The 22,634-nt window shown below is 43.1% G+C and overlaps 1 protein-coding gene across 1 annotated transcript in view; it reads left to right on the top strand.

The window, feature by feature from the left end:
- Nucleotides 1-749: 749 nt before the first annotated feature.
- PTAC6 (plastid transcriptionally active 6) overlaps nt 750-22,634 on the top strand; it is a 75,890-nt gene continuing 54,005 nt past the window's right edge. The window contains exon 1 of the mRNA XM_087679283.1: nt 750-1,344. Coding sequence (XP_087535409.1) covers nt 835-1,344 — 510 coding nt within the window. The 5' untranslated portion in view covers nt 750-834. The remainder of the gene's footprint in view (nt 1,345-22,634) is intronic.

Raw genomic sequence — 22,634 nt, forward strand, 5'->3', positions numbered from 1 at the left:
GGATAACACCTTGATTGCTCTATTTTTCTTTAAAAGCACATTGGCCTTTAAGTGGGAGATCGTTGGGGTAAAGGCAAATACCAAAAGCCAAGTGGATACCCCTTATATTAGTACACATTGTACAATCATACATAAGTGAAAATAATAAATAATAAGGATAATTGAGTATCCACTAAAAACTTCTTGTTTGCTTTGTCTGTTTCTCACTTTGTTGCACTCTCATTTCATTGACTTCGCATCCCAACATTGAGAGAGAGAGAGAGAGAGAGAGAGAGAGAGAGAGAGAGAGAGAGAGAGAGAGAGAGATTTACATTTCCAAAAAGCCAAAATGACCTACAAATAAATGTATACATCTCACCATGTTGTCTCAATTCCGAATCAAGAATGAAAATGGAAACAACTAAATATGCTTATGCCTATAATCATTAGGACTGCAAATGTAGGCTACTATCATGCACAAAATAACCTTAATAATGATCCTTCGGCTAGTCTACGATAAGTAGGAATCACTAGTGTGATATTGTATTCTCTTGAAAGCAAGGGCACATCAAAGTTAACAAAAACTAACACAAGGGAGTGCTTTGGTGCAAGACAAGCGTCTTGTGTATGAGCAAGCCACCTTATTCTCAATGAAATCCAAATGTGCACTCTTGTTTATCGAGCATTTGTGATCCCTACATTAACTATAATTAAATTCAGATATTACAAAGTAAAGGATAAGCATAGATTGCTGATTTTCACAAAAGGAAATTATGCTCCAATTTTCATCTCCTGGTGTGGACACTAAACCCGAGAGCCACCCAAAACCCCGCAGTGTGGAGTGCGGGCATAGCCATGGACCTCACGGCGAGGCTTGATGTGGTGGCTACCAGGCTGTGCAGCGTGCCATGCTTCCAGCGTCTCGCCGCGCGCGTACCGTCTGCCTGCAGCCCCTCCCATATGACTACCGTTTCATGGAAGGCGTCCCCGCGCTCGACGCCCCTGGGCAGGAGAAGCAGCACAAGACGAAGCAGGAGGCCCTCTCTCATGTCCACCCCGCTCGTACGCGCTCAGGACGAAGACTTCGAAATGGAGGAGGCCATGGAGTTCGAGGATGACGACAATGACGAAGAAGAGGAGGACCAGGAATTGCAGGACTATGAGACGGACTACGACCTCGGGAAGCTGAGCGAGCACGATTACCAGGAAAGCGATACCTTCATCTCCACTGGAGGCGAGCCCGCCGATTCTGTGGTTGATTACAAGATCAATGAAGACGAGTTTCATAAGCTGTCTCTCCAGCATTGTGATTTCTTCATTAGGAAAGTGCCGGATCCTGACGATGATGTGTACGACCTCCGGGAGGTGTGATGACAGCCACTTCTCTCCCCACGTTACATTTGACACAGTTAATGCATAACATCGCCCATGAAGAGCGTATGTAGGAGCATTGCCCTTTTGTTATTAGCACTTGATTTCAAAAGTAGGCCACTTAACTCAAGTTAATTAGGGGTGTCTTTTCAAAGAAGAATCACATTGTCACGAGATCATTGTAATAGCATACGCTGCATGAAATCAACTACACTTGCTTGCTGAACTTGTCTGCAATTGTAAAGATGACCATTCTGGAACGAGTTCTGGAACGAGGTGAACTTCAAAAGGCCACTAACAAAATTCATTGAATTCTCCTCCCAAGGCAAATCTGGAATAGGCAATCGTTGTAGTTTCCTTGCTGCCTTGTGATTGTCCAGTTTTGCATTTTGGCATGCTTGGCATCCCCTCATGTACCAATGAATGTCTTGGTTTGTCCGTGGTTAAAATAAATGAAGCAGTGGGACCTTCGATGTGGTGTGATTCTCCACACTAGGTTTATAAAACACCCACCCATTCTTTAACACATAATCTGAACAAAGATTCTACTTGCAGTTTTGAACTGCGGACCAAAATTTGGATTAGCCTCATAGAGCTTCTTCATAAGAGTGAAGAAATCTGTCACCACTAAAGTAACCACCATCATTGCACATGATTGCCAGCTCAATGGATTTGCTACTCCATTCTCCTTTTGAGGTATATACTTAATCCTGAAATTAAATTGAGACAAGAATTGCCACCAAGGCAACTGTCAAGGAGTCATATCCTGTTGTCATTGAGTGAGAACATAGCGTAAAGCTTGTTGTTCAGACTTGATACCAAAATCCTGTTCAACCAAGTAGTGTCTCCACTTGAAATCACTCTTGTGGAAACGTGTCCCAAATAAGAGACCCACACCATGAAGAATTCACACTTCTTCCGATTCAAGAAAAGCCGATTCCCTCGTAGTAATTGCAAGACCTTGTGCAAGTGATTGCAATGTTCCACTCAAGACTTATTGTAGGCCAAGATATTGTTAAAAAAACCAATAACCTTTTCAAAAAGAGGCTACAACACGTGAGCCATGAGTCTATATGTTCAGAGAGAAAACACTGTGTATAAACACAACTAACAAATTAACTCAGAAAGATGCAAGAGGAAAGGAGAGCAACGAATGATGAATTGAAACTCAATGAACGAATTGGGTATGCTGATGTGTAGTAGTGGAGGGTTGTTTGACAACCACTCTCTCTTATGGGAGTAGGTTGAGGGAGGTGGAAGAAGAATGTTATCCTCTAGAATGGCTTCTAAATGTGGTAAACCACCAAAACTTGATGCTAGCTTTGATGAAGAAAAGTAGTAGCATCTAGATAACGGGGGAAATTGTCAAACGCAGTAGCTCTAGAGTATAGGGTGTTGGCCTAGGTGTGGAGTGATTGTATTATCAATTGATAGAAAATGAATGATAGTGTGAGAAATACTCGATGCACAACAATAACCACAAAATGAGTGGCGATGTATTAATGACTGAAAAGAATACAATGCTCAAGGTGACCAGAATGAGTACAATGCTCAAGGTGACCATAATGAACAATGTTACACTTATGTGCTAGAGATACATAAAGTGTCTTTTTATGAGGGAGCATGTCCATAAGCTTTGGCAATTGTAGATGTAGGTCCAGATAGCAAGGAAGGTGATTACCTTGGAGACATGGTGATAACTCTTCTTTCACAATTCCTGCCTTGATTTAGTGCATTCTATGCCGCCTTGATTGCTTTAGGGCGGACAAATATCATTAAGTGGGATGTGTTGGTTATCCGTATGTGTTCGATGCATGGGAAAATTCTCATAGGTGATATCTCTTTGGTCCTGATCAAAGGCAAAGGTGATACGCAGCTGATTTGAGATAGGCAAGGTAGTGCCCACACATTAAAAGCTCCCAATGTGCTGGGTTTAGGATGCCATCTTCTTTTAGTAAGCAATATTTATGTTCGTGGTCTTACAATTGAATTTGATAAGGATGTTAGAGATTAGGGTGAGCCACTCGCCATGTGTGTCTTTTGTGGCAAGCAACATAGAGATGCAATTCCAAGCAAGGCTTCATGGAGGGCTAAGTAGCCCGTGAAGCTTGTTTTGATGGACTTATGTGGATTGATGAGGAGAAAGTCCCTTAAGGGGAGTTTATGCTTTATGCTAATTGTTGATGATTCTAGTAAGATGTGTTGGGGGTTAAAGGTGCCTGTGTCTAACCGCCCATGTATTCATTACACTGATAGTATTTGTTGAGCTAAAATATGCATTACTTGTTGATTAGCCTCTTAAATAGCCCCAAAACACATTAAAAATACTCTTTTAGAGTAAAACCCTAAAATGGGGAGCGGTTCGAGAGAGTTTTGTGGAAACCCTAATTTTTGGGACGCCCCTTCCACATCTATAAATAGACAGGCTGCCCCCATTCAGCCATCATCCTTGTTTGTAGGTTACACCAGCCCACACACCCTCTGCTGGTGTTGGTGCCCAGTTTCCAGCCTGCAGCTTGCCTCCATCTGTTGTCCAGTCATCATCGACTGCAGCCACATTATCTTCAGCCTGTCCATTGCTGTAGGCGACAGCTCTCAACTGCTAGCAAGTGCTCCAGACTGTCCTAGACTGTTGTTTAGCCTGCTTTCCTTCATCTCCAGGGTCAGCCAGCCTGCGTTTTCAGCATTGCAGGCCCTGACACTCTCAGAACTTGCTTCAGCTTGCTGTTTACAGCAGACTATGCATAGTTTCCAACCTTCGATCGGTGGTACATTGCTGCGTTTACTAGTTTTCGGCTTCCAAACTATTGCGTTTTGGTGACCAGCCTGTTGCCATTCACTATTCAACACTCCTACACTCCGATTGGTGGTCATAGACTTGGGATCCGTCTTCGGTGGACGTCACGCTTCGACATTGCTCTGCCCTTGAGCACACTGTACACTCTTACATTCATTTACCAGCATTGATTCACTTCAGAGTTGTGTTCTCTCTCTCCCTTCTTCTGTTTAGGGTTTGAGTTTTGAGTTTTGCGTTTAGGGTTTGAGTTTTGCCCTCTGTGTCTGCTTCTGTCTCTTTGTGTTTCTGTCGTGGTCGTACACTCTGTGTGTCCTCAGTGCAAACCCTAGCAGTTTCCTTCACAGTATCTGCACAGTTATATATTGCAAGTAGTGGGTGCCCATCACCATTACTTCATTCTGTATTCTTTTAGTGACATTTGAATAAGGGAAGGCCGGTCACACGTTGTGACTATTGGAGTTCCCACGTATGGTCTCTCTCTCTCTTTCTCTCTCTTTTGCTCTCTTGCTCTATCCGGTATAGCTCTTGCTTTGCGCTTCCTTTCGCTTGTGTGTTTCCACTCGAGCTCTACTTTTCAAATGGTATTAGAGCCAACCATTTGAGGAGCTTTTTTATTCTTTGGATGCAAGGGGATGCAATGGCAGTGGAGAAGGAGAAGAGGAAGATGTGGGAGAGAAGAGCGCACACAATGTAGGTGCTGTCCAACTGAACTAACAATCTTATTGCACTATCATATTATATATGAATAAAGAATGGGCGGTCACAGTGTATACGGGCAGGCCAGAGGCCTTTTACCCCAACCACCTCCCACTAAAAGGCCAATGTGGCTGGGGAGTGAAAACAAAGAAAAGAAAAGAAAAGACAAGGTGAGGAATCATGACATCTCACCCAACGCCCAATCGGAAAGCGAGCTGTGCAAGAAGTATCGGGAACCTCTGCAGAAGAAGAGTCAAGCATCCCCGAGTCCATGACATCCAGGAGATAAGCGATCCTGTAGCTCCATACAATGGAGCAATCCAAAAATGCTTCTCATGAAGCAAGCACAACTCATTAGTGCATGGCTATAAAGCATGAGAGTCGCGCATAGCATCACCGTAACGCATATAAGACAACGGAGAGCAGTCAAACTCTCCAGAGTCAATCACTGAAAGAGAGCCAACATCCCAGACACTCATCCAACGGGGTCTCAAGACTACATGTGGTCTCAGCGAAGCGGAAGACTGACATATGGCTGGCTGTCCAGCCTGCAAAACTACAAGAAAACGGCTCTCATGAGCTTGCAAGGGGTCTAGCAATTGACCACCAACATCCCGACCCTGACTGCTATGCATAGCTATGTCATTTGGGCCAATAAGTGCCTCATTTTCAGCATAAACAGCTTGCTGTAATGGCACTATAGCTATTGTAAAATCAGCCATAAAGCATACTGAACGCTCATCAAGAGGCCTGAGAGGTGTCTGCGTCTCATGGAAGACAGCATGACGGCTGTGCACGACCTGCTGGGCATCCAAATCCCATAATCTGTAGGCCTTAAAGTCACCATCTCCATAACCAAGGAGGATACATCTACGTGACATAGGCTCATGTGGCGTACGTACAGATGCTTGGCAGCCAAACATCCTCAAGTAATCATAGGAGGGCTGCATACCACTCCATGCCTCATGGGGTGTAATACCATCCAAGGTCAAGCAGGGCGTCCTGTTAACCAAATAGACTGCCGTCATAAGGGCCTCAGCCCAAAAGCCATTAGACAACCCAGCTGTGGTAAGCATAGAAGCAACCTTTGCCTGTAAGGTCAAGCACATGCCATGAGCAATCCCATAATACTGTGGGCATAAGAAATCAATGCCATACTACTGACAAGAGGTCCTAAAGCTAGGAGAGAGAGCATAACTCTCATAATCCATCTCCAAGCACCTAGGCCTGCTACTAGCAGAATCCATAAACCTGTCAAGCATAATTGCAGCATCCTCAATCTGCACTAAGGAAAAAGCCCAAACACATGGTAGCAGAATCCATAAACCTGTCAAGCATAACTGTAGCATCGTCAATCTGCACCAAGGAAAAAGCCCAAACACAGTGGGTAGTATGATCAACAAAGGTCACAAAGTACGACGCTCCACGAAGTGACTGGGAAGACATAGGTCCATATATTGCACAATGGACAAGATCTAGAGGAGCATGCCTTGTACGATTGCCATAAGCCAAGGGGGTTCTGCAAAGACCAAGAGTACAATCAGGGCAAGCATCAAGATCTGTAAGTGACATAGGAGGCAACAATGAGTCTAAACAAGACAAGATCTCCATCTCTCTATGGTGCATATGGCCTAGGCGATAATGCCATAACAATGCATGTGGTATCCGGATAACTGCAACCATAGAATCTCCCACATGAGATACATGCATTGGGTAATGAGAATCAACTCTAGAACCTCTGGCAAAAACCAAGCAACCACGACAGATCTTCCATGACCTATCCTGAAGAGAAATAGTATATCCTACATTATGCAACTGACTGACAGAAATCAAGCTCTTACTGAGCATGGGAACATGTAAAACATCCCTGAGTATAAGAGAAGTCCCATTAGGCAAAGCTAGGTGTATATCCCCTGTACCAACAATAGCATAAGACTGCTCAAGGCCCAAATCAATATATCCGTTAACCTTCGTGCAAGAAGAGAACCATGCTCTATGAGGGGTAACATGACAAGATGCCATAGAGTCCAAAAGCCAATCAAATATAGAGGCCTGATCACTGAGCAAGTAAGCTGTAGGGAAACAAGATGACAGGAGTACATGCTCAACTGCATCATCATGGGTAACCGTATGTACCTCACCATTAGTAAGAGTGGTAACATCTGCTGCATCTGCTGTATCTTTGGCTCTCTGCTCATGTCGAGTCCGTCTCTGTCTCTGTTGCTCTCTAATCCGTCTAAAGCATTTTCTTTGAATATGCCCAAGCTTCCCACAATGGAAGCAAACAACATCTAAAGTAGAAGAGCTTGTAGAAGACGACAAGGAATCCAAGTCATCATGAATAGGGCTATCCATAGCATCCACAGAGCTCAAGCAGTCGAGGGCTATCCCAACGGAGGGAATGTGCTCATAAAGACAATCATCTGCAAGTACATCAGTGGTAGAAGCATGCTGTAAAGGCTTATGAAACCTCAACAGACGGAAGGACATAAAGGCATTAACCAAGGATGCAAAAGCTCCCACATGAAGAAGAGTCGTAGCCAACTACATGACATAACCAACCATAGTACGGTAAAGCATAATACATTTGTCATAAGAGCATATGGTATTCAACCATGAAATCAGCCCATAACCATAATGGCAAACATGACTTTGTAGTACATCAGACCATATAGTAGCATCCAAGTCAATGCAGGACCAGTAAGTGTCATAAGATCTTGCAATGGTCAAGCTCCAGGAGAAGCCCAAGTATCTGTACAACACATCCAAATAAGTGGTTCTGTAAAGTACATGACAGTAGACAAAGTGCATAGCCGGGGCCGGGTAAGCATCAAGAGCAATTGCTCTCTGACCTGTATGGGCAAAAGCAATCCAACTAGCATAGAAGCTAGGCAACACAAAAGCAACAAAGCCATAACTGCTAAATCCAAGCACTGTCAAGAGGTCTAGTGATCAAGGAGTAACCCGCAAAGAACCAAGCATCAATGAGCAATGAAATCTCAATAACCAACTGCCAAGACAATGGAGCAAGCATTGCTCAAAACATGTATCTGCATCCAAGTAAATCCAAGATCCATAATCGGGGCATTAAGGGCCAAATAGCATCCAAGCTACATAAGTGATAAGCGAACAAAATGCAAACTGCTCCACAAAATTCTCAAATGCAAGTCGATTCAAGCCCAAACATCTGCCATATTGCAGCTGAACCCAAAAGCATCCACATCAGACATCAGTCCCATAATGGGTAGCACGGGGCATAAACCTTATCAAGTGAAATGCCAGCTGCAAAGAAAATGATAGTAAACCAAGAATTGAGCTCTACTCTTTGCTCAAGAAGCATCTGGGAGCATAAACATCAAAGTGGCATAATCCAAATACATTAGCATATCATTCCGAGTAGTCGGGAGCACCTGTAGACCGTAGGCATAACCAAACTGGAGGTAAAATAACATAACAACTAAGGTAGCATAAATCCCAACCAACAACAAAGTGTCTGCATCCAAATCAAGGCTCAATAGCTCTCAAATAGCATATTTGGGCATAACCCATGATAACCAAGCATCAATACATCCAACAGGATATCCGAATGCCAACAAAGAGCATTATGCATAAGCGGTTTCTTATAAAACCTTGCTGCCTAAACGATGTAGAGCAGTAAATCCCTGCATAAATCGAGCTATGGAAGCTCAAACCAAGTCCCAAAGCATCTAAAAACATTGGGCAAACATCCCCAAAGCATTTGGATGTCAAATAGCATGCCTTGGGAGCATCACATAAGCTAAGAGCATGACATTTTCTTCCTGTAAATCAACTCAGATCTTGCCTAAATCGGGTTTCGGATGCTCAAGATATGAGAAAAAATAGGATTTTTGAGTTAGATTTTGAAGTAGGTGCAAAAAAAACGTGAGCTGCTACTGTGGGGCCTGTTGGTTATGCTGAGAATATGGGGGCGAATGGGGGCATACAAGGTGCCCAATGAAGCCAAAGAACACCTGCAAAGAGCCTATGAGGGCCGGGGAGAGGGGGGAGATGAAATCTTACCTCGAGGGAAAGAAGCCATGGCTGGCATTGAAGCTCCAAGCTCTAGGTCTTCAATCCGGGCTGAAGTAATACCGGGCCAAGCTCCACGATTAAGCTCTCATCCAAAGCTCTGATATTAGTTGAAGGGGATGCAATGGCAGTGGAGGAGAAGAGGAAGATGCGGGAGAGAAGAGCACACACAATGTAGGTGTTGTCCAACTGAACTGACAGCCTTATTACACTATCATAATATATATGAATAAAGAATGGGCGGTCACAGTGTACACGGGCAGGCCCAGAGGCCTTTTTCCACAACAACTGGTGTTTGAGAGGCTGCTTCGCTTAGTGTCAATAACTATATTCCACAAATTCTTCATTTCAAGGACATGTGGCATCATATATGCCCACATTGGATAATTGGTGCCATTGAGCTTGTTGGTGCCAAGCATGCCCAACAAATCTTTATTATTGCTGGCCATTTTTGATGATCAGCAATAAAGAATTATGCCGAGAGAGAGAGAGAGAGAGATTTACGAAAAAAAGAGAGAGAGAGAGAGAGAGAGAGAGAGAGAGAGCGCTTTGTGATAAGTGGTTGACTGCTGGAGAGAGATTAAATTATGCTGAAAATAATAATTTTGAAGAAATATAATAGTACTTGATTAAGATTCCAGTCAACAATATGCTGAAATCATTGATTAATGGTTGTTGTTGATCAGAAAATACGAACCAACAGCAGAATTTGAGAATTTTCACCCGATAAATGTGTTTGAATAATAGAAATTTACTTCAACATTGGAAAAAAACAGAACCAGGAAGCTGAATAATATGATATTTGTGCACATTAAGGGCGGAGAAAGTGATTTGAGGCAGAAGCCCCAAATTTCAGGCGCCTTGAAGGTGAAATTGGGCAAAAGATTCAAATTTTACCTAAACATGGAAGAGACTTGATGCAAATTTTTAAACCCAATTGATGTGGAACATTGTGCTTGAAGCTGAAATAAGCCTTGGTTTTGATGAAATTTGCCTAATTTTAGGGAAGCCCTAAAATTTTCAAAGATATTTGGGCAAAATTGAGCTTGAATGGCAAAAAGCCCCAAATTTTATTGGGAAATTGAAGAGAAATTCGAAGAATTTTGTGAAATTTCTACCTAGATGATGGTTAGTGTCATATCAAATGCCAAATTGGAGGTCAATTTGGATGAATTCAATCAAAACTATCAAAAGCTCCAAATTTGCGGCCCCAAAGTCTTTACCAAATTGGGGGCGAATCAGAAGATGTTAATGAAAATCCTCAAATTGCTTCAAATTATACTTGGAAAAAGGGCATATGAGAATAAGTGCACGAGGAAATGAAATAATGAATAAATAACACATGTTTTGAAGAGAGTTTGATAAATTTTGATATTTTGCCAAATTGAGGATAGGGCTGGGAATTCTTCATGTTGATGTGGCAGGTTGGCATGGAGCAGTCAGCACATGTCATGAGGATGATCATTGCAACATGGCGAGCCGGTCGTCTAGTTGGCTGTTTCAAGGTCATGGCATAGTGAGTGACAGTTGGTCAAGGCAACGAGATAGGGAGCAACATGTGGTGTTTCTTGTGACGTGGTGGGATGGGCTTGCATTGGTTCTAGGGAGCATTAGCTAATGTGGCACAACAGAGAAAAGCGGCATGCTTATTCTAGGGTAGTAGGTGCATGGTAGGTAAAGGACATCCAAGGTGGCTAGTACTATGGTGGCCATGACAAGGGTGACGAGGGTAGACATGGGGGGCTAGTGAGACTACGTGTGCTGTTGTCATGGCTGAGAGGGTGTGTCGCAAATAAAGGTGGCAACAGTTGTGGTAGGAGTCGAAGCTTCTCACAATGGGGGTGGAGCCACTTGCGGTAATTGGAAGCAAATGGGCAAAAGATGGTGGCATGGAGTGCAACCGTGAAGAAGGCTTGAGCTGGCATGGCAACAATGGCTTGTAGGGCAGCCAATTGAGCGGGTGGAGCTCAATGGCAATGGTTGGTGGCAAATGGTTGTAAGGGGTGGCACCCTAAAAGAAGACACATCTAGCTTTTGACCAAAGTTAGCCTTAAAAGGTGTCATACCAAACATAGCTGATGTTGGAGATTGATTTAGGACGTGGACAATGGGTGTCATACCAAACATAGCTGATGTTGGAGATTGATTTAGGACGTGGACAATGGCGGCCATTGCTTCGGCTAGACTCTAGAGACACTGAGGTGTATGCTAATGCTCCATCATAGTTTGCGTTACCTCGATAACACTGTGATTCTTCTGCTCCAATATGCCATTCTCTTGAGGTGTATTCTTGTTGGCAAACTCTTGGTGTATGCGGATTTGAACAAAACCGAGCCAACTCATGGAAGACAAACTCCCTCCTTGCTAAAAGGCAAGAACTTGAGTTTCCTGCCATAACTGTTCTCGAAAATCAGCCAGTCCTTAAAAGCATGAGAATACTTTTGACTTCAACTCCAAGGAATATGCCCAAGTCATCTTGCTAACATCATCAATAATTAGTATAAAGAATAAAATCCCCTTAAGGGACTTCGTCCTCATCAGTTCACATAAGTTTGTTGAAACAAGATCCAAGGGCTCCTTAGTCCAATGTGAAGCCTTGTTAGGAATAACATCTCTATGCTGCTTGCCACGAATGCAAGACGCACATGGCAGGTGACTCCCCCCAATCTCTGGCAATCCACACATAAGGTGACCACGAGTTGCCTTTTGAAGGTACTTGTAGTTGAGATGGCCAAATTGAGCATGTTGTAGATCAATCTAAGATACTCGGAAGGAATCCTTATCAAACTCGATTGTAAGACCAACAATACAAATTTTGTTCACTGAAAGAAGATGATATCATAAACTAGACACAGAGAGAACCTTTGATTTATGGGCACCACCTTGCCCATCCAACATCAACTGCATATCACTTTTGCCTTTGATAGGGACCAAATAGTTGTCACCTACGAGAATTCGCCCATGCATCAGACGCATGTGTGCAATACCATTTGAAGGAGTCATGTGGTAGGAAATGCCACAATCCACAATCCACTCACGAGAGGAGGGGCTAACATTGTTGCATCAGTGGCCATTGGAGGAGCATCCTCAATCACCTCCAAATGGAGGAAGGCGGCCCATGAAGGAGCAGTCACTAGTTGAGTGCTTTGTACTCTTCTCGTTCTTGGTGTCCTTATCCTTGTCGGTGCAATCCTTCTTCCAATGACCTGTCTTGCCATAGATGTGGCAAGTAGACTTCTTGGCTATCTTGCTTGGTCTTCTCGTCCTTGTTGTTGTTCTTCTCCTTCTATTGTGAAGATTGACTTGTTAATGTCTCCAACTTGGGAGTGTGTTGACCTTTGAGTTGTTTCTCTTGGTCCATAACCATCGGAACCAACTCCTTTCACTAAAGGGTATTTTTCCGTCCTAAAGCAATCAAGGCGGAATAGAATGCACTAAATTGGGGTGGTAACTGCAAAAGAAGAGTTATTGCTATGTCCTCGGAGGTAATCACCTTCCCTATGTTTTGGACTTGCATTTGTAATTGCTAAAGCTTATTGATATGCTTCCGGAAAGAAGACGACTTGTTGGGACCCAAAGTGTGCATTTGAATCTCCAAAGATACCCGCTCACAATGGTCATCCCATTGTAGATTTGATCCAACTCGAGCCATACCTCTCGATCCACGGCCAAGTGCTTGTTGTGAGCAATAACAGTTGGAGTGCAAGAGAGAGGAAAGAGAGGATGCTGGCATTTAGTTTATTCCAATGTGTAGGTACCTTGAGCAACTCAGCTTTATCATTTGTAGAAAGTTTGGAGGCATCATGGGCTGTAGGACGGTTGTCTTGTGTTTTGATCTTGGTTAATGTGATTTGACCATCTTCCAGAATGTGTCAGATGAAGTGATATCGCACATCTTTATGCTTTGTGCGTGAATGATACATGGCATTCTTAGCCAGATACAGAGCACTATGGCTATCACATCCCAAAATTGCAGTACCCATAGACATGCCGAGTTCCTCTACAAGTCTGCTCAACCATATAGCTTCCTTAGAAGCTTCAGTAGCTGATATGTATTCAGCTTCAGTGGTACTTAGTGCAACGATGTAATGCAACCTGGAACACCAATAAACAACCCCACCAACAATTGTAAAGATATACCCACTGGTGGACCTCTGAGTGTTCAAGTCACTTGCCATGTTTGCATCACAATAACCCTGCAAACTAAGTGCATCTTGCTTATAGCAAATACACTTTCTTTGTGTACCCTTTAGGTATCGAAGAATACACTTGATAGCCTCTATTGTGTTTTGCCAGGATTTGATATAAATCTGCTAACAATTCCCACTGCATGAGCAATGTTTGGACGAGTAGCAACCATAGCTTACATAAGAGAGCCACAAGCTAATGCATAAGGGACTCCCTTCATAGCATTTGCTTCCACTTCATCTTTTGGGTTGTTGGCTTTACTAAGCTTAAGATAAGGAGGTAAGGGTACCCCAAAAGGCTTAGCTTCAGCCATATTAAATGTGTCTAGTACCTTTTCAATGTACTTTTCTTGAGACAAAACAACAATTTCTGCATTCTATCTCCGCGAATCCTCATGCCCAAAATATGCTTTGCATTTCCCAAATCTTTCTTGGAGAAAGCTGATTTGAGCTGATTTTTGAGAGTATCCAAGCTAGTCTTCCTTTTCCCAGCGACTAACATGTCATCCACATACAAAACAAGTATGATGGGGCTGCCATCTGTATCCTTTTTCATGTACAAGCAATGATCTGCATGGCTGCGTGTAAACTCATGAGAAAGCATAAAAGTGTCAAACCTTTTGTACCACTGCCGTGGTGCTTGTTTCAGCCCATACAGGCTGTGTTTTAGTTTACATACCATCTGTTCTTTTCCGGGAACTACAAAGCCCTCGGGCTGTTTCATGTAGGTTTCCTCATCAATGTCACCATGCAAGAAAGCTGTTTTTACATCCATTTTGTACAGCTCTAAGTCCAATACAGCAGTGAGAGCAAAAAGCACACGTAGAGTGGTCATCTTCACAAGAGGTGAGAAGACCTCTTGAAAGTCAATCCCTTCCTTTTGTGCATATCCTTTGGCAACTAGCCTTGGCTTGTACTTGGGTTTCCCATCAACTGTCTTTACTTTGTACACCCATTTGTTTGGAAGGGGCTTTCTTCCCTTGGACAGTGACACAAGATCCCAAGTATCATCTGCATATAGAGATTTAATCTCTTCATGCACAGCTAGCTCCCACTTACTACTGAACTCACATGACTTGGCCTCTTTGTATGTAAGAGGCTCACTCTCATCTGTAAGCATCACATAATGCAAGGAGGGGTCAAGCCTATGTGGTTGCCTTCTTACGCGTGCAGACTTGCGTACCCAATGATCAACATTTTCAGGAATTTGGTCTATATTTGGAGGTATATTATTTTTAGCATTCATTGACTGCTGTAAACCATTTTCAGCATGCTGTTCATGCTATACAGCACTTTCATTTTCATTTTCAACACCTGCATTTTCATAATCAGCAAGCCTATCTTGCTGTCCATGACCTCCTTGTGCTTCTATTTGCTGTCCATCATCATATGGCTCAAAAATAACCGGCTGGTCATCAGTTTCAGCCTATGGTATAGCACCATGAGGTTCATTTTCTGCAGTAATAGGTGGCTGCAAACTCTGAAACTTCACCTTTTTTAGATCTTCATTAGAGCTAGAGTGCCTTTCAGCAATTTTACCTCATTAAATATAACATTACGGCTGCGAATAATTTTCTTGGACTGAGGTAACCACGCTCTGTAGCCAAATTCACCCTCATCACCAAAGCCCATGAAGATGCCTTTGGTAGATTTTGGGTCAAGTTTATTCCTCAGCTCATCCCTAACATGCACAAAAGCATCACAGCCAAATATGCGTAAATGGTCATATGAGGCTGATTTGCGAGACCAAACTTCCTCAAGGATGCCATTATTTAAGGACCTATTTGGAGAGTAGTTGCAAATGTGAACCGTGGTTTTGAGCGCCTCTCCCCAAAATGCATGAGGGAGATTTGCAGTGGACAGCATGCACCGGACTCTTTCACATAAAGTCCTGTTATATCTTTTAGCCACCCCATTTGAAGAAGGGCTGTAAGGGGCTGTAAGCTCCCTCTTAATACCATGCAAGTCACAAAAGGACTTGATTTCAGTCGATGTGAACTCACCCCCATTATCAGTTCTTAAGCATTTCAGCTTTCTGCATATTTGAGTGGTCACAAATGCATGAAAAGTTTTAAAAACAGCAAACACTTCACTTTTCTTTTTCAGCAAGGACACCCAAATCTTCTTGGAACAGTCATCAATAAAGGAGACAAAATATGCAGCACCACGGAACGATTTCATGGGCATATTACATACATCAGAATGCACTAGTCTAAGACATTGGACTTACGTGAGGCACCAGAGTAAAAGGAAATTTTTGGTTAACTTTCCAAACCGGCACTCGTTACAAAAATCAAGTTGAGAGCCTTTTCTATCAACCCTCTTTAGAGAGGTAAGGACATCAAGTCCTTTTTGGCTCATGTGGCCTAATCTTTTATGCCATAACTCCAAGTGGCTGCAAATTTCAGCAATTGCAAGAAACTTGCCATTCAAGGCTTTAAAGTGCAAGCAATAGAAAGTGCCCTTCTTGGTTCCTTTTGCAATTAGCATGGAACCCCTTTTCACTTTCCACAAACTACCTATTGAGCTTCGTGGCGCGAGGATCGAGACACGTAGCTATGAGAGAGAGAGAGAGAGAGAGAGAGAGAGAGAGAGAGAGAGAGAGAGAGAGATGCTTCTTCTGCACCACTTCGGCGGAATCGGCCCGACATCGTTTTCTTTCTTGCCCGCTCACCAAGAATATCTGGTCACTCTTGTCACGAATCTGGCACGCGGTGGTGGGGTCTTCACTGACTCCCTTCGATTGGGTTTTTGTGCGCCCGAAGTATCCCACACCACCACCGTTACATATGAAGATCTTATTCCATTTTTTCAGATACTGGGGATGCTGGCACATTTGGACCACCCGAAATGCTTTTCTCTTTGATTCGGCTTCTAATGTACCGCGACATATTGCAAGGCTTAAAGGGCTCTTGCATTGGCAGCTAGATCTCATCAGGCACTCTGACTTGCTCCCTTGGGAGGATTTGTATTCCTGGCATTTGGCAATTGCCTCTGGGTCCTTGCCATGATTGGTGTAACTTTTTAGTACCCTAGTCTGGGGATTTTCCACACGTTGGCCTATGGCCCTCGTGCCTCTTGTACTCGTGCAATCATGTAATCTTGTACTTTCTTCGTAATTAATACAATTACCTTTTACGAAAAAAAAGAGAGAGAGAGAGAGAGAGAATACAGAGTAGTGAGGAGAGTGAACATGGTTTTGGGTACAATGACGAGTGTACCTCTTTAGGTTTTTAGATAGATATATATATATATATGAAAGTACAAGTGCTATGGGTGTGTTCACACCCGAGCACATTTAAAAGACATGAGGGTCTTTATTCCCCACAACCTCCCACCTAAAGGCAATGTGCCTTAAGTGGAGAAAAGAATTAGCTAAGTCTAGGTATGTACAAAGTTGAAATACATATATCTATCCAACTCCCATCATTTGTCGGTAATGAGCAAACTACTCTGTTGGGAGACCCTTCGTGAGGTCTTCAAGATTATCATCTGTATGCACTTTGACAAGCTCAATGCTCTTGCCGTCAAGTACATCTCTAATGAAGTGGTACTTCACCTGTATGTGCTTCATCTTTGCATGAAAGACAGGATTCCGTGCTAGCATGATAGCACTCTGACTATCACAATGGAGAACAGGTAACTTTGTAATGCCAAGTTCTCCCATCAGATGTGAAAGTCGTAAAGCCTCCTTGCATGCCTCGGTAGCAGCCACATACTCTGCCTTTGTAGTAGACAATGCAACACACTTTTGTGGCCTAGAGATCTAAGAGATTGCTCCTCCTGTGAAGGTAAACACATATCTAGAAGTGGACTTCCTGCAATCCGCATGACCAACATAGTCTGCATCTGTAAAGCCAATAACAGATGCCTTCTGCTTTCCAAAGCAGATGCACAACTCCTTTGTGCCTTTGAGGCATCTCATAATACCTTTCATTGCTTTCCAATGCTTTTTACCAGGGTTTGCCATGTATTTGCTAACCACTCCCACTGTAAAGGCAATGTTAGGATGTGTAGCAACCATAGCATACATCAAATTGCCAACATCTGAAGTATATGGTATCTTGGCTATTTCAGCCTTCTCATCATCAGATGTAGGGCTATCCTCTGTATTGAGTTTCACATATGGAGGCAATGGAACCCCAATTGTTTTCCCCCCCTCCATATTGAAACGTTGCAAAACCTTAGAGATATACTCCTGCTGAGATAGATAGAGTAATCCTTTTGACCTATCTTTGAGTATTCGCTTGCCAAGAATGTGATTTGCATCACCAAGATCCTTCATGTCAAAGCTGCTATGAAAACTTTGCTTCAGTGAGTTCAAGGCATGAGTATCCCTGCCAGCAATCAGCATGTCATCTATATACAAGACCAAGATAATCAGGCTGCCATCTGCTGCCTTCTTGGTGTACAAGCAGTGATCCGCTTGACTTCTATGGAAACCTTGAGACTGCATAAATGTATCAAACTTATGATCCATTCTCTTGGTGCTTGTTTCAGCCCATACAAACACCTTTTGAGTTTACATACCATCTTTTCTTTCCCTTTTTCCACAAACCCTTTAGGCTGCTGCATATATATGTCTTCATGCAAATCACCATGTAAGACTGTAGTCTTTGTATCCATCTGTATGAGCTCCATATCTTCAGTTGCAACCAAGCCCAAAATGGTTCTCAATGTAGTCATCTTGACTACAGGAGAGAAGATCTCATCAAAGTCAATTCTATATTTCTACTTGTACCCCTTCTCAACCAATGTTGCTTTGTACTTTGGTGAGGAATCAAAAGTGACCATCTTGTAAACCCATTTGCATGGAAGTGTTTTCTGCCCTTTAGGCAATTGCACCAAGTCCCAAGTGTCATTTTTCTCAAGAGATTTCATTTTTGACAACATGGCTTTATACCATTTCTTGTTGCCCTGTCTGTCCATTGCTTCCTTGAAGCAATACGGTTCACCATAGTCTGTCAACATGACATAATCAGCCACATTGTTTACACCAGGAATGAATCTATCAGGTTGTCTGGTAGCCCTAGACGATCTCCTAACCCAATGATCATTGTTTGCTAGTTGTTCCTGTAAATTTCCATTTTCAGCATGCTATCTTGGCATTTCAGCCTGCAAATCAGCATTAACAGCTTGCTGCGCTGGCTGTTCTTGCACATGTAGTGGCTCATTATCATGGGCAATAGCTGGTTGATCATTTCGAGCATTATTTTGTGCATTTATAGGTTCATTTATTGCACGTATTTACTGCTGTACAGCGGGCACATTTTGCTGTCCAAAAGGTATTTCTTCCCAGAATACAACCCTACAGACACCTCTTTAGTCTTTTCGTAATTTTTATGCATGCGATCTTCCCAGAAGATAACATCATTGCTGCATACTACTTTCCTTTTCTCTGGATCCCATAATCTATATCCCATTTCAGCCTCGTCATCATATCCTAGAAAAATGCATTTACAGGACTTTGGCTTAAGTTTGCTGCGTTTTTCTTTACGAATGTGCACAAAAGCCTCGCAGACAAACACTTTCATGTGAGCATATGAAGGTGGCTTGCCCGACTACGCTTCTTGGGGAACCCCCCCGGCAAAGACCTGTTTGGTGTGACTGATTAATCAAGTGTACGGCTGTCAGAGCAGCCTCTGCCCAGAAACCACGGGGTAATGCAGCATAAGACAACATCGTACGGACCTTATCTTGTATGGTCCGATTCATACGCTCTGCAACTCCATTTTGGGGTGGATTATGAGGGGCAGTGAGATCCCTATTTATCCCTTTGCTATCACAATATGCATGAAAGGCCTTGGATACATATTCCCCACCATTGTCAGAGCGAAGATACTTAAGTGTCTTATTAGTTTGATTTTTAACCAATGCCAAGAATTTTTTAAACTTGTCAAGCAGTGCATCCTTGCTCTAAATAGGATAAACCCATAGCTTTCGTGTAGCATCATCAATAAAGGTGACAAAATATTTCTTTCCCCCTAAAGATAATCCTGGCATTTGACATATATCCGAATGTACTAACTCTAGAGGAGAAGATTTTAAAGAAAGAGACTTTTTGTGAGATGTCTGTGTATGTTTACCATAAATACGATGATCACAATGCTCAAAATCAGCAAAACGAAGACAAGACAAGTAACCCAAATGAGAAAGCACTTTCATTCCTGTTTAATTCATGTGTCCCAACTGGCCATGCCACAAAGAAACACTTGGTTGCTCGGTCACGGCAACAACATGGTCACGTACACTAGATACATGAAGTGGATACAAAGTATCACTCTTGCAACCTTTGGCAATCACTCTAGATCCCTTACAGATATTCCATTTTCCATCACCAAAGGTGGTATGAAAACCATCATCATCGAGCTGCCCTGTGCTAATTAAGCTCTTCTTGAGCTGAGGTACATGCTGTACATGCTGAAGTGTGAAGACAAAGCCATGCTGAAATGGCAACTGCATAGTGCCAATACCTGCAATGTCACATGCATAGTTGTCCGCAAGATGGACAACACCATGTCAACTCCTTGTATAGTCAAATAACCACTCACGATGAGGGGTGACATGAAAGGAAGCACGTGAATCGAGAATCCAGGTATGCATGTCATCATCATCTGTATCTGCAAGTAAGGCATGTGCACCAAGGTGTGAAGAGACAAAGAGTACATCACTCCCATTGTCGCTGTTATGGGGGACTACATTCACCTCTTCAATTTTAACACTGCTCTTCTTAGGCTGAGTGTCTTTCTTCTCTTCCTTGCTATCATCTATCTTTTTGCCGTTTCCTTTATCTTTCTTCCATTTGTAGCAGTCACGTTTAAAGTGACCTTTCTTGCCACAATGATGGCTTTCAACATCCTTGCCACGTGATTTATTGCGTTCCTTGCTATCAGATTTGCCTTTCTGCTGTGATGTGCCTCTAGTATGTAAAGCACTGGAAGACTTACTGGATGCATTGTTCTGCCGATTCACTTCTTCCATGAGTAGAGCACTCTCTATATCAGCATACAAAAGAATTGCATTAGAATTGCTCATAGCAGTCCTGAATGTATCCCAACAACTCTCTGGAAGAGTGCAAAGCAAGAACGTAGCCATAAATTCTTCATCAATCAAGAACTTCAAGGCAACCAACTGGCTGAAAATGGAGTTAAACTCACTCAAGTGAGTAGACATGGCTGTACCCTCTTTCATACACAAGTCCATAGGCTTTTTCAGCCAATACACTTTGTTTGCAGCACTGTTCTGTGCATACAGTTCTTCCAGTCGAGGCCATATAGCATATGCAGAATCCAAACTTCAATGTTGAACAACAAGGCATCAGAAATCGATAGCTCAATGGTTGAGCGTGCAAGCTCATTTAACTCATCCCAATCGTCCTGTTTCATATCTGCGGGCTTTGTCCCTTGTGTTTTGATTGGCTTTGTCTTTTTTTTTTGCAATAGGATATTGTACCACTGCTTTTGCCAAACTGCAAAGTTATATGCTCCTTTAAGCTTCTTTATGTGCATGAGATTACTGCTGTCACTGCTGCTAGCCATGATTTTCAGCCCAAATGTGACAAAAAAATCAGCAAATGCAGGCCCAAACTGTCACCCTAGTGACCAAGGTACAAACAAGTATCAACAACAATAAATGACCACTTAGAGGTAGAGATTTCAGATCTGTAATTAAATTTTCAGAAGCATCAAACCATGTGCTATAGCATTCTACAATTGATTACAGCTGTTCCAAGGGTATATCCTTCACATTACATGAGAAATCCCAAATTTTAGCTACAATTTCTATTGTACATGTACCCACGGGCATAAAATTTACCACGAACGGTCAAAATCCCCAAAATTTTTGTGCTCAAAGCATCAACCACACATCCGCATTTTCTTTGTCATGCATAGAACATGCCAATTTTGCCAAAATAGAGCTATTTCAGCAAAACCCCCAAATTTTACCAAGAGTTGATGTTCAAATTGCGTGGAATTCAACGTGCATATACATAAAATGGCCAAATGCTGCATAGATTTTGCCCAAACTGCAAAAGCCCCAAATTGCACGGGGTCGAATGTGCATCAATGTCGAGAAATTGGGTACATTTCAGCCCAATTTGTGCATGTACATTAAAAGCCCCAAATGTCGGGGACAAAATGTCACAATTTCATGCAATTTCTGAGATAGATATCACTGTTGCATCTTGCTCGCACCAAATCTGGACAAATCCCCAAATTTTCGAAGTCTTGCGTGCACTAATTTCAGTGAAATTGAAAGAATTTCACTAAAAATGTGGAAGATACCAAAATTCCTGGGCAAATGTGCACCGATTTTGCAATTTTTGAGTCAGATTGTCCAATTCTGCGTTGAGATCCCCAAATTCGAGAAAAGCCCCAAATTTTTGGCCCTAAACTTGCACATATTAGCACGTTGTGCTTGTGCGCGCGAATACCCGGAGGAGAGGAGGTAAAAGCAAACTCAAAATTTTAAAAAGAAAAGGATGTGATGGGGGGTCCGTTGACCCACGTCCAGGTCCGTGACCTATGAGGTGTCACGTCGCTTGTTCGACCGCTGTCCCATGACGCCACGCGCTGGACTTGTCCCGCCACCTGTTGCCCCGTCACGAGTGGCCTGCTGCCCACCATGACCTGTTTCCTCACTGGAGTCTCACGTGGCACGTGTTTACGATGCCTGCAGTTGTCGACTGTCCTCACTACTTGTGACTACCCATGATGTCAGCTGTCGATTGTTCTCACTGCCTGTGACTGTTGCCTGCCAGCGAACTGCCGTTCGTACCTGACTGCCTACTGACGTTCGTCGAGTCCACCTGGGACTCCTGTAACACCTGAGCTGTCTTTTGCCTGCTCGATATCAATTTGTAGTGATGGGTTAGGCTCGAAGATCGAGACAATCGGTGTTCCTTACGCGAGGAGAGACATAGAGAGTGAGAGCGAGCAGAGCAGAGTGTGCACAATTTTAGGTACAATGACTAGTGTGTACCTTTAGGTTTTTAGATAGATATATATGTGTAAGTACAAGTGCTAAGGGTGTGTTCACACCCGAGCACATTTAAAGGCACGAGGCCTTTATTCTCAACAATGACTCCTTATGAGGCTTTCTTTGGGAAGAAGCCTTCCGTGTCTCACTTTCATATCTTTGGATGTGTTGCTTTTGTCCATGTGGACAAGAAGAAGAGGTCAACGAAGCTAGACTATAAGTTGCGATAGCTTATCTTCGTGGGCTATAGCATGACCACGAAGGGATATTGGCTCTACGACCAGACGACACATAAAATTGAGGTGAGCAGGGATGTGATCTTCGATGAGGCTGCGGCCTCTGCGGACCCGATTGATGGTTCTCTTCTAGGTGATTCCTCGTCATCGACCGACCCTCCCCTAGCTTTTCTCCCTCATTTCCTTCTAGATTACCTCTTATCACCCCTTCTTCGTCATTGGCTACTCCCCCTCCTTGTCCTCCTTCTTCTTCGAGTACTTTCACCCCTTCCGGCTCCTCTTGGGAGTCTTCTAGGGTTACACAGCCATCTGATAGGGAGTCTTCTTCAGATGGGGAGG

This window comes from Lygodium microphyllum, chromosome 6, assembly GCF_053477565.2.
Source record: "Lygodium microphyllum isolate KBCC chromosome 6, Lygodium_microphyllum_v1.1.10, whole genome shotgun sequence".
Lineage (NCBI taxonomy): Eukaryota > Viridiplantae > Streptophyta > Polypodiopsida > Schizaeales > Lygodiaceae > Lygodium > Lygodium microphyllum.